The sequence below is a fragment of the Alosa pseudoharengus genome, unplaced genomic scaffold (genome assembly GCF_046254945.1).
Source record: "Alosa pseudoharengus isolate Yale_2024_CS ecotype anadromous, Long Island Sound unplaced genomic scaffold, YU_APseudo_1.1 YU_APseudo_1.1_scf_16, whole genome shotgun sequence".
NCBI classification, from domain to species: domain Eukaryota; kingdom Metazoa; phylum Chordata; class Actinopteri; order Clupeiformes; family Clupeidae; genus Alosa; species Alosa pseudoharengus.
Window position 1 is genome coordinate 3,014,143 of NW_027468630.1, and position 27,271 is coordinate 3,041,413.

The 27,271-nt window shown below is 44.3% G+C and overlaps 1 protein-coding gene across 1 annotated transcript in view; it reads left to right on the forward strand.

Annotated features, from left to right (window-relative positions):
• Positions 1–18,893, forward strand: part of LOC143125325 (carbohydrate sulfotransferase 8-like) — a 208,452-nt gene extending 189,559 nt beyond the window's left edge. The window contains exons 3-4 of the mRNA XM_076286672.1: positions 8,843–8,880; positions 14,928–18,893. Of these exons, the coding sequence (XP_076142787.1) occupies positions 8,843–8,880; positions 14,928–15,998 (1,109 nt within the window). The 3' untranslated portion in view covers positions 15,999–18,893. The remainder of the gene's footprint in view (positions 1–8,842; positions 8,881–14,927) is intronic.
• Positions 18,894–27,271: the final 8,378 nt, after the last annotated feature.

The following is a 27,271-nucleotide window of genomic DNA, read 5'->3' on the forward strand; positions in this document are numbered from 1 at the left end:
CCCTTCTCCACTCTCCCTTCTCCACTCTCCCTTCTCCCTTCTCCACTCTCCACTCTCCATTCTCCCTTCTCCATTCTCCACTCTCCCTTCTCCACTCTCCCTTCTCCACTCTCCCTTCTCCCTTCTCCACTCTCCACTCTCCATTCTCCCTTCTCCCTTCTCCACTCTCCCTTCTCCCTTCTCCCTTCTCCCTTCTCCACTCTCCCTTCTCCACTCTCCCTTCTCCACTCTCCACTCTCCCTTCTCCACTCTCCACTCTCCCTTCTCCATTCTCCCTTCTCCATTCTCTACTCTCCCTTCTCCACTCTCCCTTCTCCCTTCTCCACTCTCCCTTCTCCCTTCTCCATTCTCTACTCTCCCTTCTCCCTTCTCCCTTCTCCACTGTCTCTGCCGTTGAAGCAGTGCACCGAGGAGAAGCAGTGAAGCAGGAGCATGTAAATCCGTCGTCCATCCTTAGTACCCTTAGTACCCTCAGAGTGCACAAATGAGCACAGTGGGGAAATCAGTTGTGGCTGCTGGTGGGCAGTTATGGCTGCTGGTGGGCAGTTGTGGCTGCTGGTGGGCAGTTGTGGCTGCTGGTGGGCAGTTATGGCTGCTGGTGGGCAGTTGTGGCTGCTGGTGGGCAGTTATGGCTGCTGGTGGGCAGTTGTGGCTGCTGGTGGGCAGTTATGGCTGCTGGTGGGCAGTTGTGGCATCATGGGCTTGGTTGGCATCATGGGCTCATGGGCTATCTTGGGCTTTCAATGGAGGTTATGGAGCCCAGGAAGAGAGCACGGGCATTTGCATTCACAGCCCGTACCAACTCTAAGCTCCAGCCTCCGCCCTCGCTGAACCTTCGCATAATCAGCATCCGGACACGGCCTCGTATTGCATTGCATTGCATCGCATCACGTCTCGGCCGAAGCGGCCGGCACATACTTAACGCAGTGGCCAGGGTAAACACTGACAGGGCCAATCTATGTTAGCGGGCCTCCGGCAAATTGGGGAGAGCAGCGTTGTGTTTCACAGTTCGCCGTCACTTAACGAAAGAGGCGGGGAGGCCACCCAAGCGAAGCGACGAAGCCATGATGCACTGCAAGTGCGGCGTTGCCGTCTAGACACAACAGCACCGGGGGAAAAAACAATGCTTTGTTTCCTCCAGTCACATCTCTTCTAGATCTTGTTGTCCCTCTCTTGCAGAGCAAATGCTTTTCTTCCCTTTTTCCTCACCTTAACCACACCTGCATGCTCTTCTACTTAATCTCTCTCTCTCTCTCTCTCTCTCTCTATCCATCTATCTCTCACTGTCTTAGTCTCTCCAGCATCTGTCTTTTGTTTTTCTCTCTCCCTTTTCTACCTCCCTTGTTCCTGCTCCCGTGTCATGACACACTCCTCACTAGACCAGGGCCAAACCCGGGCCAGACCAGCGCCACACTCAGCTGTTCTGTGGCTCCCATTGTGTGTGTGTGAGTGTGTGTGTGTGTGTGTGTGTGTGTGTGAGTCTGACAGCTTTCTCCACACGTCTGCCAGCTTTTGGAAAGCACTGCAGCTTGAGGTGCTGCCTTCTGAACTCCCCCCTACTCCCCCCATGCACACACACACACACACACACACACACACACACACACACACACACACAAGCACACACCACACATACACACACACACACACACACACACACACACACACACACACACACACACACACAAAAGCACACACACACACACCACACACACACACATACACACAGACGCACACACACACACACACACACACACACACACACACACACACACACACACACACACACACACACACAAAAGCACACACACACACACCACACACACACACATACACACAGACGCACACAAACACACACACACCACACACACACACACACACACACACACACACACAGACCCACACAAACACACACACACACACACCACACACACACACTTGCACACACTCGCGCACACACAGACACACACACACAGACACGCACACACACACACACACACACACACTCGCACACACACACACAGACACACACACACACACACACACACACACACACACACACACACAGACCCACACACAAACACACACACACACACACACACAGACCCACATACACACACACACACACACAGACCCACACACACATTCATCCCCCTGCCGTCAGCGCCAACTGTCTCCAAAAACACTGCAGCCCTCGGCCTTGCACAGGTCAAGAGCATTCGTGCATCTTAATGATCTACAAGCCAATTAGAGGCTGACTCTCCCCTAGTGTCCGCTGGCGTAATCCAGTTAACTCGTGGGTAGCAGCCAACAGATACGTTTGTTTACAGCTCACAGCCGCGGCAGAACCATGCTGCGAGAATATGGCCCTGCATTAAAACAACACCGTTATGCCCGAACATGGCAACTGTTTCCATGGAAATAAGTTTCGCGGAGACCTTGGCCTTATTAAAAATTCCCTTCAAAATAGCCTTAGAGTTGGTTGTCAGGGGAAGACTGACACTAAGATTAGCCTCTGCGTGAATCTGCGTGGGGAGAAGAACATGTTAACTTGTGAAACAAAATGTGTTGGCAAAGATGAGCAATCCTAAAAACATGATTTATGCATAGAACATTGCTGAATATTCTGCTTATTAAAAATAGGCAAAGCATGATGTGCCTGAGTTATGACTTTTTCCTGTGTCTTGACAAAAACAACCAATACAGAAACCAAAACCCGGGGATGTTGCCTAATGTTCTATCTCTATGCATCCTATGATGAGCGTCGAACCACATCAAAAATCTGGCAGCTTCAATGCAGAGCACAGAAGGAATGACTTAGGTACTGGTGATAACTCTGTCAACATCAGGCGGACGGCTCTGAGAATCGGAGTCATTTTTCTCTCCCTCCGTCGTTTGGCCTTGCAGTCTCTCAATCCAATCCGGGTAAGATGGAGGGCATGGAGCTGATTTAGGCCGGCGGACCCTGATGGATCGAACGCCGCGTCATCCATCACACTTTCCCAGCCGAGCGAGTTTAGCCGCTAATAGTGAAGCTTCTAGCACCAGAGTGACGCCAGTTTGCAAAGTTTAGGCCAAGGATGGCAGCTATCCCACATCCTCTTTCCAAACACACACACAAACACATGCACACACACACACACACACACACACACACACACACACACACACACACACACACACATGTCCTTCAGCACTTGTGAGCAGAGGGATGATGATTTGAAGGATGAGAGCAACTTCACCCTTCCACCAAAAGCACTCACACACACACAAACACACACACACAGAGAGAGACACACACACACACACACAAACACACACACACACACACAAACACACAGACACACACACACAAACAGTACACACACACACACACAGAGAGAGACACACACACACAAACACACACACACACACACACAGAGACACACACACAAACACACACACACACACACACAGAGAGACACACACACACAGACAAACACACACAAACACACACACACACACACACACACACACAGAGAGACACACACACACAAACACACACACACACACACACACACACACACACACAGAGACACACACACACACAAACACACACACAGACACACACACACAAACACACACACACACACACACACACACACAGAGACACACACACACACACACACAGAGACACACATCTCCTGCTTGAGTACATCACATAACACATCAGCTCTTGGGGGTATGAGCAGAGGGAGGGCTGGAAGGCGGGCACAGGTGGCATGAGAGGACTGGCAGCCCTTGGCAGTGAGGGGTCGCAGGTTGACAGACTGGCATGGCTAATGAGGCCACTCTGGCTGTGCGGTGAAGATCGCCTCACCGCATGTCTAGCAACATGAAAGGTGTGTGTGTCTGTGTCTGTCTTTGCCCGTGTCTGTGTGTGTGTGAGAGAGAGAGAGAGAGAGAGAGAGAGAGAGAGAGAGAGAGAGAGTGAGGTGAGGTGGACTGGGAGGGGTCACTTTTGGTCAGTTCTCTCTGGGGATGGGGGTGAAAAAAGAGAGCCAGCGCCTCTTTTAACAACCTCATTGTGTCCAGTTGCTTCTGTCCTACTCTCCTGTCTGCCTCTGTGCCCACGGAGAGATGGTGTGAAAAGGGACGTGTGTGTGTGTGTGTGTGTGTGTGTGCTTGTGTGTGTGTGTTTCATGTGCAGTTTTAGCATCAAACACTTTTGTCCCAAGGTCTCCTAAAGGGGAGAAGGCAATAACAGGTCGACTAATGATGCAGGGCAGGGTGTGTGCTTGCAAGACTTCAGCGATAACGTTTACGGGTGACGCATGAATATGCATCGGCATGGCGTGACAGGAGACCTTGGTTAGCCTGAAGGTTAGTGCTGCCCAAGGCAAAACAAAAACCTTCCTGGAACGTAAATCGAGTGCGATGGGTGTTTTACAAGTTAGAAGAGCAGTTTAAAGGGACACCAGGCAACGTTTTCGTGTTAATTAATCATCTTCGTAAGTCGGTATATGGTTAAATGACTCATTATGGGGCGAATGAAGGCTCTCTCGCCCGCCCCTACTGCCTGTAGGAAGAATATCCCACTTGCAAGTTCGGTGTATCCTACCCGCCGACCGAAGCAGGATCAGTTTACAGCACAGTGGCAGGCTAACGAAACGCTAGAGATTGTTGCAAACGTGTTAATAATGGCAGAGCCGGCGAAGAAGCAGCTGAAACCCTTGATGGAAGACACAAAGAAAAGGAAAAGAGCTTCAGACCGAGCGAGGGGGAGTTTCGTAGAGAAAAAGCATCAGGCTTGCCTGGTGTCCCTTTAACAGGCTTCTAATTCCATATTACGTAAGACTAAATGGTTGAGCAGTGATTGTGGTTAAATGCTATTTAAGTGGGAAAAAATAAAATAAAAGATAAAATGGACTTAATATATGGCCATCCTCTCACTCTGGGGTATTGTTCAAGCCTCATTGGGCCATTTCACGAGAGTTGTGTAGCAGTGTCCAATTTAACAACCCATGTAACAGCCTTAGTCTGTGACAAAACCAAAATCAATAGAATTAACATTTTTGTTCACGCAGAATTGACTGGGTGTGAAATTGCAATAAAACAAAGAATGACTCAGAGTAATTATTTAAATTCTCTGAGAGTTGTCCGTACAGCACGCAAGGCAAAAAAAAAAAACAGAAAGACTCTAACACACAGTCAAACTAGATGTAAATGCACATAAATACAAAAGTAATTCAATTATACAGTGCACTGATAATAACGACTTTAGTTTTATACGTATTTATTTGACATTATTGAGTAATTACCATCTCCTTACAGCAATAATTATAGCAGAGTCTCGAGCCTCTTTGTTCCTAAGAGAAGTATTCCCACATTCCTGTTTATGTGTAGAAGGGAACTGAGGAGCCATAATGATCATGTTGACCATGGGACCTTTAAGGACACATTGATCTAGGACTGGCTAACCTTGTGTACCTATAGCTCAGCTTGATTGTGATGCTAGCACACCAAGGTCAGGAGCTCAACCTTCTGGAAGAAAAACACAGAGAGAGAAAGAGAGAGAGAGAGAGAGAGACACACACACAGACACACACACACCTCTGTTTTCCTCCCACTGTAGTTGTACTTGGCTTCTGAAACCTTCTCTGGGCATCTGCCCCAGTGTTAGCAAGATCCCCCAGGTCCTGAAGCCCTCGAGGTTCCTTGGACATTCGTGTCCCAGTGGTCAGTGGCAGACGGTGGGTCTGTGAACTCCCCTAAGCCACCAGATGCTATGCACTCTATATGCATGCTGAAAGAGTCTCTAAATAGACCTTTGGCCAAATATATTTTTATGAATTTAATTTTGTAGTGTTCATCACTAGATTTTGAAAACTATCTGAGTAACTATCCAAGTTCAATATCAAATTACTTGATTTTATGCTCACACACCATCCCAACTTTAAATCTCCAAAATGTTAGATCATCAGGCAAAATTAAAGGTGCGATTTGTAGGATTGTTAACGAACGTTCTGTAGGCCAAAATCAAAACACTGGTGAAGGTTCTCAAGACTACCAGACGCGAGCCTCTTCTGGGTTGCCAGATGTAATGAAGACTTAGCTAACGTTAGTTGACCTGCAGCTGCTTTAACGTTTCTCCAACCATGACCCAGCTACACATTACGGAAACAGTGAAAACAAAAAATACCTCTCTAACCAACGTAACATATTTAGCTGAAGTTAGCGATGCAGATGAAGTTTAGCATAGGCTACCTGTTGTGGAGAAATATGGCCAGCTTTGAGTCAGACTTGATATTCTTAGTTTGACGAAGACGTCACCATCTCAGGAAGCTCCTCCGATGTCCACTTAATTTGTTTCTTGTTTTAATTTTGGAAATTTGCCTGCCTCTTGTAGGCGTTCATGACTACAACTGACAGCTGTTGACAGTTGGCCTTTGCTAATTTGGCAACCCAAATAGGAGGACGCGCTAGCCCATTATTAATACGCTATTCTAGAATTAATCGTTCAAAACATAAACGAAAATTCCAAGAGATTCCGCCCTGTAACTGATTTTTTTTCATGGGTTTTACGGGGTTTCACGGGTTAGAGTAATGTTGTCAAATAAGCCATTACTTCAATTCATCGTGTTTCCTCACTCTCTGACAACATATGGTGATCATTTTTGGAATGGTTACAGTGTATTTTCCATTATTTCCTACATACTGGACCTTTAAGTAAAGTACTGTAAGTGGCACTCAAAAATGTACTGTTCAGTCATTGGGACACTTATATCACTGTAAGCCTCAGTTGAGCTTTACACACTTCTCAACACCCCTCTGCATATATTTCCACAACTCTAAATCTTTCTAAAAACATTCTACCGCAGCTTCTCGCTGGTGTTAAAAAATGCTATTTCAAATGATTAACACATTATTACAGCATTGTGCTGTCAAAAACTTCCAACCATCCAACCTCCACTTTTTTCACGGATACTCAGAAGAGCTGTAATGAGAGGAACTGTAATGACATCTCTTGATGTTCCAATTAAACTTTGTCCATCAACGCATGCACCGCCTCTCTTTTAGCCATGCTGGTAACACAGATGCACTGTGCACTGCTATGCATGCCCCAATCTCCAGCACTAGAGGCTGGCTTCTACTCAGTGGCAGCCTTGGCTCTTGGTGTATACTGTAGGAGTGCTGTGGGCTGGAATGTGCATTTGCTCAGGCACCATAGGCCTCCAGCTGTGAGGCCTCAGTGGCTAATGCTTGAGTGGCTGTGAGGGAGTTTACGTGGGAACACCGGGCATGGTGCGGTACGGTGCGGTGCGGTACGGTGTGCTGCGTCAAGCTGAATATTCCCAGACTTCATTTTCCCAAATGCGAAGCGACACACGAGGCCAGGAGTTTCCGACTCTGTGCTCGGCTTCGGAGAGGAGTTGGGATCAATGAGCCCTTAAGCACCTGGACAAGATTACAACATGACAGAATGTGGGTCACAGGCCTCTGGCTCTCTCTCTCTCTTTCTTACTCTCTCTCTCTCTTTCTTACTCTCTCTCTCTCTTTGTCATTCTTTCACTCCTTTGTCTGTGTGTGTTGCTCTCACTCCCATTAGCTATTTCTTACTTGTTCTCTCTGGCTCTGTAAATCAAGCAAATTTTCTGTCTTATTGTTTCTTAGTCGCTCTCAACCTCTGCCATTTTCCCACTGCTTGCTGTTTATCTCTCTATCTCTCTATCCCTCTATCCATCTCTCTATCCCTCTCTCTGTCTCTCGCTCCTTCCCTCTGTTTTCACTCTCTCTGTTGTTTTTGAGAATGCAGACAGTCAGAGACACAAGCAAAGAGTCCGTGCGCCCCGGCTGTCATCTCAGATGCATACTAATACAAACGCCACGTTCCGTGCTGTCCGCCCCTCTTCAGACTCAATATAGCGACCGTATTAGATGGGGCCACGGATCTCATCATTTAAGGAGCTGAGGATGGAAGATAGAATTGGGGTGGTGATGGAAGGGGGCAGGTGGGGTGTTGGGAGGGGGAGGACTGATGTGTGCGGGTGGAAGGGGGGGGGGGTACACCTGCGCCCCCTCCCCAATCCCCTCCTCTTCCCTTTAATCTCACTGGGTCCCCATCACTTCCTGCTTGAGATTGGAAGTGACAGGCCACTCAGGCGGAGGTGTCACAGGAGAGGAGAGGCTGGGTGAGCTGTCCGCCTGATCACCCCTCAGCCAGGCGGCGTGGCTCGGCCCGGTCTCACGGGGGTGGACACGTCCGTTCGTCCACGCGCACACACACACGCACACACACACACGCACGCACACACACACGCACACACGCACAAGAATAACATACACAAATTCATAAGAGACTTGCACTCACGTGTCCATCCACTTACATACTGTACATGCACAAATTGTACACTAATAAATAACACACAAGCACACACAAAACTAAGCATAAAGCACACACACTCATAACAACATGTAGCCCTGCAGACCTACCTTGGCCTACCCTGTTTAGGGCACACACATTAACTCAATGCTGCTGTCTCTCTGGGCCAATCCCATCACCAAAACACAACCAGCAGTTGAGCCTAAGACTCCATTTCCCAGAACTCTCTATCAGGCTGTGACTTTATTCTCTGACATTCTCATCCTCCGTGTAATGAAATAACACCTGGCGCAAGGGTCCTTCAACAAACCATTTCTCCTTAATGTTCTTTGACTCTGCCAAAGATGTTGATGTTGTAGCTCTGTTTGTAAATTTATACTAATCAGTAATACATTCCTTTTTCTCTTTTTTACCTTCTCTCCCTCCCTCCCTCCCTCCCTCTCTTCATCCCTCCCTCTCCACCTCTTTCTGTCTCTCCAGAAGGGAAGTTGAGTGACAGCACGCGGGAGGTGAGAGGGGTGAGTTGTCTTTGCACACTGCTGAGCCTGTTCCCCATTAGTGAGACCACAGGCTGATGGCTGAGAAGGAACTCCACATGCACTTTTGAGAAAAACACAGTTGAAAATCCAGAATCAAGTGACCACTATTCCATTAAATGTATTTTATGTGACATTAGTTTAATAAACAATATGACACCATTATCTCACACATACAGTACCATACAATTATCTCACACATATCTCAACCATACAGTATTATTTTATACTACTTGGGGCAAAAGGCTCAAATTTGTGGATATGCCGGATAGACCTTGTTAGACCTCGGTTGACAACTTCTCTCCCGCAACCAGTTAGCGGCGAACAGTGAGCGGCGAGTAGCAACTCCCCGACAACATCGCCGGCATTCTGGCACCGAGGCAGGTGTACGCGAGGCAGCAGGGCCTGTATCTCTCAGAGCATCAGACGCGGGGGGGGGGGGGGGTAGAGGGGGGGGGGGTGCAATCCTGTGGGATCTTAGCTGGTATCAGCTTTACGCTTCAGTGCTCGCAGGGTTGCTCTGGAGAGGGAAACAGTGTGTGCGTGTGTGTGTGTGTCTGACAGAGAGAGAGAGTTTGTGTAGGGAGAGAGTGTGGGACTGTGAGTGAGTACTGTTTGACTGTGTGTGTGTGTGTACTGTATCAGTGAGAGAGAGCGAGAGCAAGCGAGAGAGAGAGCGAGAGCGAGCGAGAGAGATTGTGTGTCGATCTGTGTTTCAGTCAGCATGTTGGTCTGTAGGAGATGGAGAGTGGTGTTTGTGTTTGTGTAGATGAGTCAGGACTCATCTGTATGCAAGCATACACACTCTTATAACTGTGTCCATGTGGGAATATGAATGTACATGCTTACGTAGAGGGTAAGGTGTGTGTGTGTGTGTGTGTGCGTGTGTGTTTGTGTGTGTGTGTGTGTGTGTGTGTGTGTGTGCATGTGTACTATTAATAGTAGTCAGACTGCTTGTTATGTTCTGCATGCCTGGGCTAGTTTATTTAGGTGTGACCTCACAGTGCTCCTGCCTCTTCTATGATCATCAATAGTGTGTGTGTGTGTGTGTGTGTGTGTGTGTGTGTGTGTGTGTGTGTGTGTGTGTGTGTGTGTGTGTGTGTGTGTGTGTGTGTGTGTGTGTGTGTGTGTGTGTGTGTGTGTGTGTGTGTGTGTGTGTGTGTGTGTGTGTGTGTGTGTGTGCATGCATAGATCTGTGACTGTTGATGTGTGAGTGTGTGGCCTTTTTATCGCATGCATATGTCTCAGTCTGTGAAGTCTGTGCATGTGTGATTGTGCATGTAAGGGTGTGTGACACTGTACCTGCAACTGTGGGTCCAGATGTGCATGCATAGGCAATATTAGTATGTATCTGAGTTTGTGTGTGTGTTTCTGTATTTGTGTGTGTGTGTGTGTGTGTGTGTGTGTGTGTGTGTGTGTGTGTGTGTGTGTGTGAGAGAGAGAGAGAGAGAGAGAGAGAAGCAGCCATTCAGAGAATCATTGCCTCCACCGAAGCCTCCTCCCAACGTGGCCTGAGAGACATTCCACATCTGCGTCGTCCAATTACAAGTCAAATGAGCCCTGTCCCATAACAGGCCTAATCATTTTATTAATAGTGAAATTACGATTATATTCAATCCAGTGGCTTTAGCACTCCATGATGATTCCTAATAACATCGAGTAGGGTTGCCCACGCTTTGCCACTAGGCAACTTCATGTGACAATCAGGACGTATTAAGAAGTCTGATTTGGGAAATGGTGTAGTATGTTTTCGGGAGATGTATAATGCATCATAGTGCAGTTAAATCGGAAGCCCGGTGGAGTTTCGCTGCACAGTAAGAGAGCATACAGCAGGAAGGAAGTTGCTGTTAATGTACACTGACTAGTAGAACAGCGCCATCAAGTGACCAGTTTAAGAACACTGTCAGTAAACACATAGAGACACCAGAAAGAAACTTTTCTGGTCTGTGAAAATGATCGATGCTCTGGACCAGGTATCTGATTTCATTATATTGATCCTTCAACTAAGTGGAATCAATAAGGAATATTTCAAAAATAGTTCCTTAACTGATATGTCTACAAGTTGCTCATCTGAAAATGAGCCTTAAACCAGGTATATGAGAGGCCACCCACTGTCTCTGGCTTTTAGAAATATTGTTCTAAAATGCTGTTCTAAAGGTCTTCAGGCATCATGGATCTGTTCAGACTGGCAAACTGGTCCAATGTGAAAGAAACCTTCTTTGCGTTGCCTAGGCATTCTGCACAGCAATTACAGATAAACATGAGACAACATAGGCCTGCATATGGTTACCAAATGGTACAGTAAAGGGCAACATAGGCCTGCATATGGTTACCAAATGGTACAGTAAAGGGCAACATAGGCCTGCATATGGTTACCAAATGGTACAGTAAAGGGCAAAGGAGATACCGCAATCCTATGGCACACTTAGTGCCACATGTTGCTGTGGACGAGGATGCACACATACCTTCCCTCCACCTCTATCAAATGAAGTCTACCATCACTACATCAACCACAGACTATTGCAAATAGTTTACTCTAAAGAACAAATCTGCTCTAAGATCAAACTAAGGTCTATTTCTGGATGATAACGAGTGTATTGGGGACCAAAACGACGTTAATCAGACTAGTTTCAAGTAAGACTGGAAAATACAACTAAATAGCAAGCTTTCTGCATCAAAGTAAATCACTATTTAAAGCCACACAAGGCTCAAAATATCACTACACTTTTGTGATACGGTGGAGAGGGTCCCTGCAGACAACTAGAAGTATTTTAACTTTGTAAGTGTACAGAAGAAATGAATAAAAAGACTGTCAGTGCATTGCCTAAATTCTTTCTCCGCTCGCCGCCATTCTGACGACGATTGATTAATGTTGTTTTGGTCCCTAATGAAAGTTTACTCTCATTATTATCCAAAAAAGACTCTTGTTTGTTCTTAGACTGGAGTCCTTTAATGCCATTAAGGCAGGGACAGACATTTCCTGTCTAATGAATGGGTGCTCTTTTTATGCACACAGCTTTCTCTTCCTGATAATAATAAGCTACCCCAATCCATATGCCACAAAAGACAAGATAGATTTCATTTTCAAAAAAAAGGTTGAAAATACACAGTATGAATACAGTGTAATGTATGTATTATGTACACCATAGTTGTACCGTAGCTTGCACTGATACTTATGCATTGGACCATTGGATCAATCATGGGTTGGAAACTTTGTTACTCACAGATATTTTGCTGATCAGTGCGAAATACTGTATGGCTATTACATTACATTCATTTAGCGACACTTATTGCAATCTCGGTAGATTTACATTAATACTAAATCTCTAATTAAATTTTCGGATATTTTTTAGATACGCTCACAGTACCGTGAATCCATAACTGTCTCTGCAGCTAAAAATTCTCCCTGCAGAACTCCTGACCATGTCTAATTTTGACCAGTCAACCAGTTTCAGTTACTGTAGGAAAGTCCTCGTGCTATTGGTTTGGGACTTGGACATGGTGGCCGATCGACAGCCAATAAGCCACTTTCAGACATGACATCCAGACAATATAATGATGGGACAACCATCTCTTTTACGTCGGTAAAAGTTGGTTCAATCAGACAGTCGTTGGTTGGCCTACCGAGTTAATAGATTCGGTCATTGCATGGTTTGCGCGCCCGCGGGGGGATTTATGATGTGTAGGCTGTTTGTATGTGATATAATAGCCTACTTTCCCCAGTAATGTAGCCTATGAATTTCCATGTACACAATCATGTAAGATGCATTAGAAATAAAGGCTTCTGCGATCAGTTGATTTTTATTACCCGTTTGATTACATTAGACTCATGCAGTAGCCACGGTTATGGTCTCACTCAGAAGCCTATTGCCGGTCTCCTCGTAATCAGCCTACAGGCAAAATTCACTTCTAAACATAACTTAACATAGCCTAAAGATAAGTGTGTGATGTACTTTCCCATTGATAATGTGTGAATTGCCATGAACACAAGCATCTAAGATGCACTAGAAACAAGGCTTGGTTAATAACTCAAACTTGCCGAGAACCAAGACACTGCTTGATTACATTAGACTTGAGCGGTAGCCATGGTTACATTCGGTCTCGTTCAGTAGGCCATAGTGCTGGTCTCCTCATGGCAGCCTACCATGGAGCCTACAGTCAACATTCACTTTTAAACATTTATTTACTGTAACATAACTGCCAAGATAACATACAGTATGTGTATTTGTATTAGGCCCGGATCTCACGTGGACTCCAGTGTTCAAACATGACCCTCACGCATGAACATGGCCTGGGTGGGTCTTGTTCGTACCGGAGTAATGATAGCAATAACCCTGCTGAAAAAACAACCTGACCAGCTAAAGGTGGTTTGCTGGTTGACCAGCTTGTTTGACCACCCTATGATGGTTGACTAGCTTGACCAGCAAATCTCTTGCGAAAACATACCTTCAGCTGCTTTGCCCAGTTTACGATGGTGATTTAACTGGTTTTAGTTGTCGTACCACCTCAAGCTGGTCATTTTAGTTGGTGTTGGTGGTCTACGTTGCTGGTTTAACTGGCCCTGCCAGCTTATGTTGGTCATTCTAGCAAACCATCTTACACCAACAATGTCAAGCTTGGCAGGCTGGTCACCAGCATGACCATCTTACACCAGCTGTATCCCACAAGTCAGGCTGGTCACACCAGCAAGACCAGCTTCCTCAGTTGGTCACGCCAGCATGTCCAGCTGGTGCCCCAACCAGCTACACCAGCAAAGACCAGCAAGAGCTGGAAGAAAACCAGCAAAGACCAGCTAATACCAGCTAAAACTAGCTACCAGCCTAAAATTTCGCGTCGCTCTCATTGAGGTTGAATGGAGACGAAATTCGCCCTGGTTGGGCGAAATGAAAGCGAATCGCCGAGGCAGGCGAAACAAAGTTGGCCAAATTTTAACTTTATTTAAATGAGGACCATTCAAGAACCAATCAGGTCCGCGTCTTTGTGTTTGGAGGCGGGAGTTACAAAAAAGTCTGACCAAGATGGCGGAGACTACCTGAGCTGTAACACGAAAATTTCTATGTGATTAAAATGTTTCTACACGAACACTGGCACTTGTATCAACACGAATTGTGGTTTATATGCCACACGAACTTCAGAGTCAGAGCACATACACCACTAAATAGACCACTATATATGTTAGTTTAAGCACTCGGTCTTTTTAGCTAGCTGACAGGCGAAATGCTAGTATTTTAGGACATTGGATTGCATTGTAAACCTAGCTAGACAGCTAGGCTACATGCTGCAACACAGGTATGAAATATATTATGTCTTATTGACCTTGTTGTTTCTATCAACATGAATTGTTGTTTATAGGCAACATCAACTTAGTTGAGGCATAAAGACCCCTGGATATCTTCATTAAGTACTTAAACGTTTGAATTAGCTAATTAGCCTAATTAGCTCCCTTGTCACCACTGGCTAGACACTGCAGTCAAAAGGTTAGCGGTTTCGCTGTCACGCCCCCGAGGCGAAATTTCGCTGGCCGAAAATCGCGAGGTGTTTCGCTGTGTGGAAACCCACCGTAAGCTGGTTTCTAGCTGTTTTTTTTCAGCAGGGAAGTAATAAGCAATCGCTTTGGACAAAAGCGTAACCATAACCAAAACCAAGTAGTCTGGGTAGTTTAGGTGAGGAGGTTGACACACTACATAGGCTACTCTCGGGGTATGGTGCACAATATAGGTTCAATAATGATGATTAATAATGGGTCTGAAAACATGTATTTTACTTTCCCTTAAAAGTGCAACATGTTTCCACGTTTATCGACCTCATCCTCACATTTTAAATGATATATATATGTTCAGATCTCGTATAAACATATCAAAATTGGTTTGACAAAAATGTGTCCCTCGTAGCCAGTGCTAAATTGATTTTTTGAATGTGTTAAATATATCCAACGTCCAATATAGAACCAACTTTATTGCGGTTAATGCAGTTAATGTTATTCAGTTCATCTTGGTGTTTACACTGGAAATTGTTGTCATGTCTTTCAGAGCAATGAGGGCCTTAAGAGTCCCATCCCGCCGATGCAGTTCCCTGCGTTTGAGCCTGTCTCCCTGGGGCCGCCCAGCCACGACACAGACTCTTCTCAGGTGACCAAACGCCACAGGAAACTCCTGAAGACCAACCCTGTGATGCGATCCCAGGGCAAAGCTTCCTTCCTTCCTCCTTTATCCTCCTCCGACTCCTCTTCCTCCTCCTTCGCTGATCCTTCCTCCAGCCAGAGCAGCTTGGAGACCTCCCGTGTCCTGGAGGCGCGGCGCCGCTGGGTCAGAGAGGTGTGCGCCAAGTACAAGACCAAGATCCCGCAGAACATCACGCCACAGCGAGTCTCCCGCATATTTGTGGAAGACAAGTATAAGATCCTGTACTGCGAGGTGCCCAAGGCGGGCTGCTCCAACTGGAAACGGGTCCTGATGGTCCTAGCAGGCATCGCTAACAATGTCACAGGGATCAAGCACAACGCCGTCCACTACGGCAACCACATCCGGCAACTGGACAGCTACAACCGGGAAGGGATTGCTTACCGCCTACGGAACTACACCAAAGTGCTGTTCGTGAGGGAGCCCCTGGAGAGACTGGTCTCGGCCTACCGGGACAAGTTTGAGAGCCCCAACAACTACTACCACCCGGTGTTTGGACGGCCAATCATCAACCGTTACCGTGTCAACGCCTCCAAGGAGGCTCTGCGCACCGGCAGCGGTGTGACGTTCCCCGAATTCATGCAGTACCTGCTGGATGTGCACAAGCCCGTGGGCATGGACATCCACTGGACGCCTGCCAACCACTTGTGCCACCCCTGCCTGGTGGACTATGACTTTATCGGGAAGTTCGAGACCATGGGGGAAGAGGTCAACTTCGTGCTCCACCGGATAGGGGCGCCAGCAAACCTCACCTTCCCCACCTTCAAGGACAGGAACCCCTCAGCGGAGAGAACTTCCTTAAAAATAATGCAGCAGTACTTTGCACAGCTCAATGCCGCTGACTTGCAACGAGTCTATGACTTCTACTATATGGACTACCAAATGTTTAATTACTCTAAGCCCTTCCATGAGTTGTACTAAAAATATTGTCCGTTACTTCAATCCTTTCCCTGTCAGATCAGCATACCCTCTCCTAACTATTTCTCTGACATTATGTCATTTTAAGCTGCAAGGAGCAGTGTTACGCAACATTGCCAATTCAAACTACGCAAACTACCAGAGTAAGACTAACTAACAATAACTAACCAATTGCTGTCTTCACTCTCTAATGGAGAGATGTCAAGACTGCTGCTTAAATCTCACCAGGTCTGAAACATGATCTCTCTTCCCATCTCTTATCTTCTCTTCAGTTCCCAATTAAGGTAGAACCTCTTACCATTTAGACACATGCAGCCAGAATGACACAATTCAGTTGATACCCTGCTACTCCAAAGAAACTGAAAGGGGACCGTACGGACCCCCGAGAGGCAGCTCACAGAGCTGGCCTGGATCCGATGAATACCGGAGTCGGTTGGCCTGTGGGGAGTTTTAGGAGTAAAGCATATCCCCAATCCATCACCCCCCACACCACCACCACCACCACACATAGTGTAGGTAATCCACCATTGTACCCTTTAGCAAATACACACCTGGGAAAAAAAACACTGTCATAAAGCCTTTACTGACAACTATTTTGGTGAAAAAGGGCATTCAGAAAACTATATATATTATATTCTATTTTTATATGTATTTCTATGATGGGTTAATGGGGATGATGGTTTTGAGCTTAATCAAATCTTTGTATTAGTGTATGTATGTTTGTGAGGTTGTGTGTGTATTTCTTGTTTTCCTCACTAAACATTTCATTAATTAGAAGTTTCACTTTAAATGTACTCTGACCTGACCGTTCGCTCATTCAGTTGTTGCCCTATTCTCTTTCCCTTGATTCAATGTCCCTGTAAAGCGATGGTAGGACATGCTGGTTTCGGACAGTACGCCTCCCAGTCAGACCACAGTGGGCCACCACTTACATCACCTCGGAAAGATAGAGGTAGATAGAGAGGATAGACAGAGACATACACAAATAGACAAGGAGACCTCAGCGTACCATGGCTGCAGCTTTATCAATTCATTAGAGGACGTGAGTGCATGAGTGAAAGAGTGTGAGGAAGACAGTGGTGGCAGGAAACAGTGAGAAAATGAGAAGAGTGATCAAAAGAGAAGAGGATGATAGAGAGAAAGAGAGAGAAAAAAAAGAGTATCCCTCACAGCAGGTTTTATTCTAATCTTACCTATCCAAGTCGTTTACATGGCTGTGGTGATCTGCTTTCATCCCTCTCTGCTTCTTAAATCACCCGAGAGAGAGAGATAGGACGACAGGCAGACAGAGAGAGTATGAGAGAGAGAGAGAGAGAGAGAGATAGGACGACAGGCAGACAGAGAGTATGAGAAAGAGAGAGAGCTGGCCGACAGCCCAGACATGAGAGAAGCCTCTCCACGTGTAGAACGAAGGACTTTGAGCTTTGTGCGTCTCAACAGTCTTTGGCTTGTGGCACATGATCCGGTGCGAGGGCTCTCCTCTCCAGCACGAGATCAGAGCCAAGAGCTCAGAGCAGGCTGAGGCAGACCGGAGCGCTGACGTGCTCACACCACTTCCAGCATCGCCCTCCCAACAATCCACTACTGCAGTGTACATACATACTGTATGCTAGTCACCATATTTGTTGATGCTGCAGCTGGAATATAGTTATTTCTTAATCCCCCACGTGTGTAGTCTGGAAAACAGTATTAAGTACTTGAGGAAAAGGTTAGTTTGAGAATTTATCGAATGCTGTGAACAAGTAATCCAAGTTGTGGCTGCAGTCTACTGGTAGACCAAAGGAAAGGACACAACTTCCAAAACGATCACGTTTGATAATTCACTAGTAGCATAGTTTAGCACAGTGCTAGGTTTAGCAGGAATCTGTTTTCCCAACCAGTTGCAGTTCAGTCTGATCCAGCCATCCTTTGTCTGTCTAGTCCAAAATCCACCATTTGTTGCTATCCCACAATCACCTGCCACCAGGCCAGGAAGATAAAATTGTATTCTTTGAATGTAACTCGGTAACAAAATGGTTGTACATCTATAGTAGACTTCTGTGAATTCTGTTGATACGTATCAACAAGACGTATCATGCAAACACTATCTTGTTGAGATAGTAAGGGGGTCAATGTCAAATAAGCCTAGTCAGTTGTTTAGCAAAGATTTGAATTGCAGTGTAAGACACAAAAACATAATGACTTTGCATTAACAGAGTAGCCAGTTTGTGTCTTGCTCAAAATCAGGTGATTTGGCAGTTCCAAAAGTTAGGTCTTAATGTGATATCACCCCCTTTTTCTGCATCTGTAAGTTCCTGAAGTTGTGCCAGTACACGTCAGACAGTCTACAGACGTGTTATTCACTAATGTGCAGGGCACATGTACGTGCAGGGCACACAAGTAGCACTATTTATTTTCTACATTACCAAGGACAAACAAATGCACATTATCTACATTCTATTTTCCGTTATTTTCATATTTAAGTATATTTTTGAATGAGAGAGAGTAATTATATAATAAAGTACATATAATGAAGGAATATATTACAGAGACAAATACAGTATATATCAGATTCTAGTGATGTAGTGTGTTGGCTTTGCCACCCCCTTCCCCCTTCAGAAAAAAAAAAGTCTGAGGATTCTGTGGAGTGCCGGGTTTTTGGCCTAAATCTTTGGGTTGGGTGTTGCATAAATCTACATAAATGCTAATCCCCTACCTGCGTTCTCGTTTGTGGGGTTGTTTTGGGAGTAACTGTCAATGCACTAAAGATATATCAAAACTATGTAAGGTAACAAGTGAATGTATTATCTATCGTAGGTGCAAAAGTGTACAAAGTCATGGTCTCAAGCCCTTTGCCTTATTTGACACTGCCAATCAAAAAGTGTATATCAGGAAGACCTTTTTCAGGTGGCTGGTTTATTTCTGCTGGGTGTCTATGAATAAATGTTTTGTCTGCTTTTAACTGTCTCCCACTTTTTTGATTTATGTCTACATTTACGGTTACTCATTATGGGCATTATACACAAATGTGTTAGAAACAACACAAACTGTGTTGTCTCTATCTAGACATAGAGATGACAAAAAACAACACAAGTTATTAAAGTTATTATTATCAACACATTCGTTTTAACCCTCATGTTATCCTTGGGGTCAATTTGACCCCAAGCAACGTTTAACATCATAAAATATATGGTTCACTTTTTTTTTTTTGCTTCATGTTTCATGACTTTTCCTCAGTTGAGGGGTACAACAGAGTTAGCATGACATTTGTACAATAATTTGTTTTCGATGTCCTGTACAAATATTTTGTACATTGATGTTCTTTGGGGTCAGTTTGACCCCAGCTGTATGAAACATAGGATACATGAATATTTGACACATTATGGATATTATTATTTGAATAGTATGAGAACATATTGTTATTATCATTATTACATACACAATTACATATTACATATAAGTCATTTTGGCAAAAGGGGAAGCAACAACAAGCCTTTGGGCTGCTGACATTGGATGGGCAATATTGCCAGCCAGGGTTCCAAGGTTCATAAAGGGGTGTGGGGGGGGGGGTGGGATTGTTTTGTAGGGCTTTTGATGGTGGCTATTACACTCTTGTTAAGTACCTGTCACAAAAAAACTGGGTAACAATATGAATTATAATCATTATGACCGCCGCTAGCGAGGCTAGCGAAGCGGTCATATAGGGATTGTCAAAGTTTTTTTTTTTTTTTTTTTCCCGTCATCTACTTCCTGAATTTTTGGTCAACGATACCCGGGACACCGAACCACCGGGGCACATGAAATTTGGTGGGTATGTAGCCCCACTAGACTTTTACGGAAAAATTTCGTTTCGTCCCCGGGGGCCACTCCACCCCCGTGCTGGGCCCCCCGAACCGCAAAAAAAGCAGTTTTTCCTAAATAACTACCTGAACCGTGGCACTGAGGATGAAGAATCTTTTATGGTATGTTGGTCTCAAGGGCCCACATCAACCTGGCCCATAATCACTCATTTGTGATTTGCACCCCCCCGGTAAAAAATGAAAATGCAATATTATTCTGCTTTAATTGCCCCTATCTTCAGTTAAGATGTTCAGAACTGCACCAAATGTTATGTGTATGATTGACCTGGCATTCTCTGGGGGTATGCCAAGTTTCGTAGAATTTCATCCATGGGGGGGTCTTAAAAAAATTAGGTTATGTGTACATTTAGTGACTGTACACTCATTGGCCTGTAGATGGCGGTGCACACATATACACATGCACACACACACAGGCACCCACATACTATCGGTATTAGAACAGCCGATACATAATTACAAATTCAGTAGGATTAAAAGAAAGCCATAATAAATATTCATCATCATCATCATGGCTGCATTTCCGGTATTGGCGATAAGTAGTCGTTTGTCCACTAGATGGCGCATCGTTGCAGTGAGACGTAATTTTGTTGGAAGTTAAAAGTGGGTTGAAAAAAACAATGGACGCTTCCTACAAGGACTGTAATTTACCGCAGAGAACGTCTAATAAGGATAGGACGATGTTCACATGAAATGTAATTCCCATTTCTTCTTGAAGCCGACATAAATCTGAGGATGTTTATCGGACATGCTTGGTTTTTACTGCAGGTACGTTAATCTTATAATATCAATAAGGACCTAGGTAATGTTACCGTTAGCGTTGGTTGAGTGATGGAGGCCAATTTGATTGATTGCATTTGTAGAAAAGTAGAAATGCGGATATACCAAGCAAATTGATAGCAGCACTGTAATTGTATCTTTCGACTGTCATTTGTTGCACGTGCTACAAAAATCATTCTGTGCAATGGAAGATTTACCAACGTTACTGATACAGTTTTGCCCAAGGCCGTAGTCATGATGTCAACATTGGGGGGGACCAAATCTGAGGGACCCCCAAACAGAATGCCCCCCCCCCCCCCCCCCATGAGTTTTGTGAAAAGAGAAGGGTGGAGAAGAAGCAACTTCACTGGTCCATCCATGGACCTGTGACTCCATTTGTGTTCAAAATGTATACTTTAAAAGAAATTACAAACTAGAGTATCTTTTGATAACCTCTATAATACACAGAATGTGGTTCTTTGACTTATTATTTACACCTGAAGATTTTTTTAAACTAAGGCTTAGACTCATAGGTTTGGAGCCTAATAAGATTTTGTCTTTTAATTTAGATTTTATTATGCTGGCGGCTAATCACACAATTTTAACGTTTGAAAGGGACAGGATTCAGGAATAGGCTACTAAGACAGGCCCCTCTTCTGTCTGACTCACCTCATGTTACCCCTGTATGCATTATAGACTGGCTTCTGACAGAAATGACGTTTTGTGCCAACATGTAGAAACACTAGGCCTACTACAGCCTTTAATTGGTGAATGGAGGTGCAAATTTCTTTCTTTGGTTATTGCCCGCGATTCACATTAACTATCACGTATTGTAAACGTCGCCACATTTGATCACGTTATGCCTGCATGGATGCGCGATTGAGTGCACATCTAAATAATATGCAAGATGCAACAATCATTTCTAAGAGGCCTATACACGGTAATTTCTGGCATTACTACTAGCATATGAATGCATTATTGATGTTGAAAGACGTGAAAGAAATGACACAGGCTTGCACAAATTCATCATTTAAAATAAAACGTTTCACTTTCGCTATCATTGCGAGAATAGGCTACAATATGGAAAATGTTCCCTTTCAGTCTAATCGGCTCCAAACATGTATGGGATTTCTTTAGCCTGTGCTACACCTTTCCAAGAAGTTTTGTGAAAATTGTTCCGGTAGCTTTTGCGATATTGTTGACAGCCCTACCTCACCGCAGTAGGGTGCAGTAAATGGAAGCTTTTGATAGCGCACGCCACTAACGAAAAACGGAAAATCACCAGGACAAACCACTCAGGGGTGTAGGCTACTCTGGAACCATAGGTCACTAATTTGTGCGTTATTTACGTTTGATTACATTTCAGATACGTGTTGGTTTCCTGTAGGCCTAGTATAGCGCTTTATTCTTTCTTTATTTTTCTATGTCCGAATATTGGGGGGGACATTTTGGTCATATTTGAATATTGGGGGGGACACGTCCCCCTCAATGTCTATGGTGACTACGGCCCTGGTTTTGCCTATACATGCGTGAGACTAAGACGCCTGTTTATTTCGTTTTAAGTGCGTGCAGGGTGTGTGAGAGGGGAATCGGTGTGCTTTGATTCCAGCTTGGTAGTTGTAGTCTGTGAAATTAAAAAGCACGTGTGTGTGAAGTATCCAAACAATGACACCTTAATTTCATTATGGCTGATTTAGCAACACACCTTAAGCTACTGTGGGTCCCATTTAGAAGTGGCTACTTCATTCGCGCTTTCCTTAACTCATGGAGCTGCATGAATTTTATTACAACTTTTCGCCACAGTATGGCAGTTTAAGTCCGCTTGATACTGTAAGGCGTAAGCCATTGGTTTCCAAAGGAGATTTTATTTGTGTCGCCAGCATAGCCTATTGACAATTTATGTTGTAAATAGGCCTACCTTATAAGCCTACCTGTAGCTTAGGGAAGCTAACAGCTTTCTATTAGGATCTAGTTTGTTAGTTACAGTTTTGTCATAACTCCCTGATGCATTTTTGCATTTAGAATAGCCAGAGCGTGGATATCTCAATCGGAAAATTAAACAATATCGGGTGCCAGGTGAACCCAGCCTGGGGGTCGTTTCTAGAAAGCGTCGTTTGCTAACTTGCGTCGCAACCTTGGTAGTACGCTCCATCGTTCTTGGATTTGGTGTTTCTAGAAAGGGTAGTTCGAACTCTCAATCGCAAACAAGGACGCAAAGTTTGGTCGTTTGAACTACTGCCCCTAGGCAGTCGCACTTGTGTCGTTCCTTGGTAGTTCCTGTTGGTGTCCAGAGCGCCTAACCAAAAATCACAACCGCCTAAACAAAAATTGCGAAGTGGATGTTTATCTCGTGACTCAATGATTGATATATCCTGTTGCTTAATTTTGATTAAGACACTGACTCACCTACTTAGCTCATTCTTGCTATTTATGTTAATTCGAGTATTGCCTTGCCTTTAGTATTATAATCTTCATAGACTCTTACAACAGCAGTGATAAATGGTGTAGTGGCTAGAGCAGAAGACTTGTTATCCCAACGTTGTAGGTTCGATTTTCTTATGATGTGAGATCATAAGTCCTCTTGCTTCTCGCTACCTCTTGCTTCTCGCTACCTGCAGGTGAACTGTGTGACACATAGATTAAATTGTTTTTGACTGATGTCTTGTACCTATGGTCTCTCGATGTAGAGTAACTATATACATAAATATGTATGGTCAAATCCTATTGTTGTGTCTCGTAGGCCTACTCTTACTCAGAGATGAAAAGAAGAGATAGGATGCGAACTCCGGCCGAGCGCGCAGTGCACCAACGCGCTGCCGTTAAGCCACGAGACGATTCCTATGGAATACCCAGATATTTGTCCAGGCTATATATTTTTTTCAACACAGATGTTTAACACACATAATGACTCATATGGGTCTGCTTAAGTTAACTGTTTTATATGCTTGCAATAGGTTTAGGTTTTGGCTGATGGCAATGCCAGCATTAATCACTCGGTTTATATTAGAAAAATGTCGACATAGGCCGTGACAGAACATTTCTAGGGGGTGGGGTATTACACGTTTCCACTGTTTCCACCAATGATATGTATCGCTGCATCATCAACAACGTTGTTGGAACTACGGTGTTCGAACTTCGGAGGTAGCGAATTGCGACACAGGTACGATGCTTTCTGGAAACAGGTGTAACAGTGTCGTTGTTTGGTCGCAAGTTGCGTCGTACCATGGTGGTTGAGCAACGTCGTTGCTAACTTTTCTAGAAACGACCCCCTGATCTGCCCGCTATTTATTTTTTGATTTCTTAAAAGATTGAGCTTGGTCTGGTGAAAGCCAGACTAGCCATGGACCTCAGTTACACAATGCAAGGGAACATGAATCAGCCTATATTTGCACGAACAATAACGGACAACAGTTCTTCAACTTTGGCCCGTTAAAATGTGTATGAACAGTCTAGCGACGCATTTAATCAAGGCCCATTTGGACATGTCAGTTATTTGCACCACTGGTTACATGTAAAACAGCATTTCGTTTCAGACTACTGTTACTTAATTTGTGCATTAACAATAAAGTATTACATGAACTAAAGATGACTAAAATCTTATGTAGAAGAAGAAACATTCACAAAAAATCCATCCATCCAAAAATGACCTTTGTTTTTGATAGCTGTTGAAAACGGCATGGAACTGACAGAGATGTTTTTGTTCATAAACAAACAAACAAACAAACAAACAAATAAATACATAAATAACATTATGCTGATACCTTTTGCTTTTCCCAAATACAATGTAGCCTACAGGTGTAAATGACCTTTCATCAATCAGTTGCAATGGATGAACTGTGATGAACTGCCCTACTTGTGATTGTTTAGAGATTTTAAAGGTTTTATAACAATGGTACATCTTCTTTGGCTATTCTACAATCTATTCAACTTTTCAGCACCAGTAGGCTACTTTCTGTGCAGCCGCACACACACACTCAGGCATGCCAAACAAGCATACACAAAAGTTTCAAGAGTGGGGGATGGAGTAAAATATGGAGACAAATTGAAGTGTGATTTATTTTCGCGGAACAGCTGTACAGGACTGAGCGGCGGTCATATTTTGTACCGCTATGCGGTACATCTAGTTTTCTGAGGGTTTATTTAGCTGGGGTCAAATTGACCCCAAGGATAAAGAGTGTCGGTAAGATAAGGGTTAAGAGTGTAGCTTTCTCCAAAATTACTATACAGAACATAGGTTTATTTTATCTCTTATCAATATCTACATGCCACAGTCTAACCTGGGAGGAAATTCTGTGTTGTATATTAGAGGTCCGAGCCATAAACTGGCAACCAACATTCCGGGGCAACAGAGAAGCAAAACATTTAGTGCACACATTTTAATTGCAAAAGTTAATACCGACCTTTTTAGTTTTAGAAAGGACTGCATGTACACTTTTAAGATGTCATGAGACCACCGTGTTATGAATGACCTTTGTTTAATCCTCATGCACGTTATTCAAATACGTTTGCAAACTTCAGGATCTCCCCAGATTATTATTCTTTCTGCATAAAGGTGAGCAAGACATCTAAGGGTTTAAGACGTGTATTACTCACAAAAGTCTATTACTCTCTTATGGAAAAATGGCATGGTGTGCAGGTAGAGATTCAGAATCAATACATCACAAGATGGATTTGTTTCCAAAGGAAGTTGTCATGAAGGGCATCAGTATCATTGTAAAAGGCCGATGCAAACCTTGAGCAAGTCTTTCAGTGACTTTACTTATAAGATCCATAGAAATACTGTAGATAACAGATACAGTAGATAATAATGCTGAATGAGTCCTTCAGTATAGCCAAGCACATCTGTTTTACTAGGACTGTTTTTTCACCTACACGCATAACTTTACTGGATAAAATGTTAAACTTTTCAAACATTCAGACATGATATGCAACCTAAAGCATTGTAGATAACATGGAAATTAAAATGCATCAAACTTGAATGACAGTTGAAATTTGAAACTGAAAAGCACACTCATGGTGGAATGTTGAAGAATGGTGAAGACGGCCCTGTGTCTCAATTGGAACTGGTACACTCTGAAGTTCAGCAATGAAGCGTTTGTGAGGCATAAACAGACAAATAAAGGTGATGAAACACAAACAAATTACTGTCAGAGAACAACAAAAAAAGACGTTTGAACTCTGCATTTTCATCATGAAAATAAGTTTGGGAAAACTTGCAGAACACCCAGAATGCAAATGAAGACCCCTGTCTGTCTTCACATTTGTAGCAGTGGAGAGCTGGGTGACATGTAAGGCAAACATTCCTACAGAGCGTTTCATCAGATGATTATGATCACACTGCCTCTAGCTCAGCATTCTAATCTGCCCCCCCCCCCACATAATTAATGCTCAGTGGCATGACATGCTGCCATGGTGAATAGTTTATGAAGATTTTATTGCAATTCGAACTCTCATACAGTTGCATTACAGTACAGAGTGAGCTTATTCTTTAGAAGGCCTCTCTCCTCAAATGCAATGTTTCTGTAAAGAGAAACTAAAGTTAATCAGAATCTTGGGATACGCCCGCTTGACAACAGAGCTCTGTTCTAGAATCTTTGGTTGCTACGGCCAAAGGCCAGTCATTAGTTCTATCTCTCCTGTTGTCAAGCGGGCGTATCCCAAGATTCTGATAAACTTTAGTTTTGAAACATCGCTATTTTACTTAGCCTGCTGTCATCCATCTAGCTAAAAGTAAGTAAATGTATCACTCAATTACATCACACACTCAGAAGTTAAAGGAACATATCGAGGATGCTGACACACCAGAGCAAGAAGCATAAATCGAGGAGGAGAGATATCGTAAACTTGCGTGGGAATAAGTTTGAGTTACAACTGACATTCACACCGCTAGGGGGAGACAACGCTCATATTGAAATCAACAACATTGAAAACATACCAAACACACCACTCCCCGTCTGGTATTCCTAAATACCACTTCATTATAATTATTCAAACATGAACTGGTCTGTTAGTCTCTACTTATTCACAGAGTCCTCTGGTGGAACAAGAAGGACTAAGTCTGAAATGGGCCTAAGGAACAGCTTAGGTCCGTCTTCATGCATCACCTTGACCTCCACAGTTCGCACCTTCCCGTCCTGGCTGGAGCAGGCCTTGGTCACCAGCCCTATTGGCCAGAAGTTTCTTTTCGTCTGAGAGTCTTTCAGGAGTGTGACGCTGCCAGGCTCAAGGTTTGGCTTGCTGCTTTGGCACTTGACGCGTGTCTGTAGAGTAGACAAGTACTGCTTCCTCCACTGCGTCCCAGAACACATTGGCGAGACTCTGCACTTGTCGCCACTGCCGTTTGCATAAGTCCTTCACATCAAATGTCCCTGCTGGCGCTGACAATGTTCCGACCTTTTGCGTGAGAAGAGTTGAGGGGGTAAGTATGATTGGGTCTGTAGGGTCGGTTGACACAGGGGTCAGAGGTCGTCCGTTGATGATGGCTGCTATTTCAGCCATAAGGGTGGTGAGTGTTTCGTGAGTCAGCCTCGAAGGTGTTTGTAAGAGCATTGAGTCCAGTATTCTTCGTGCTAAGCCTATCATTCTTTCCCAGCATCCACCCATATGGGAAGAATGGGGTGGGTTGAATGTCCATTTGCATCCCCTTTCTGCAAGATATCTGTCAATTTGCTCAATTTGACC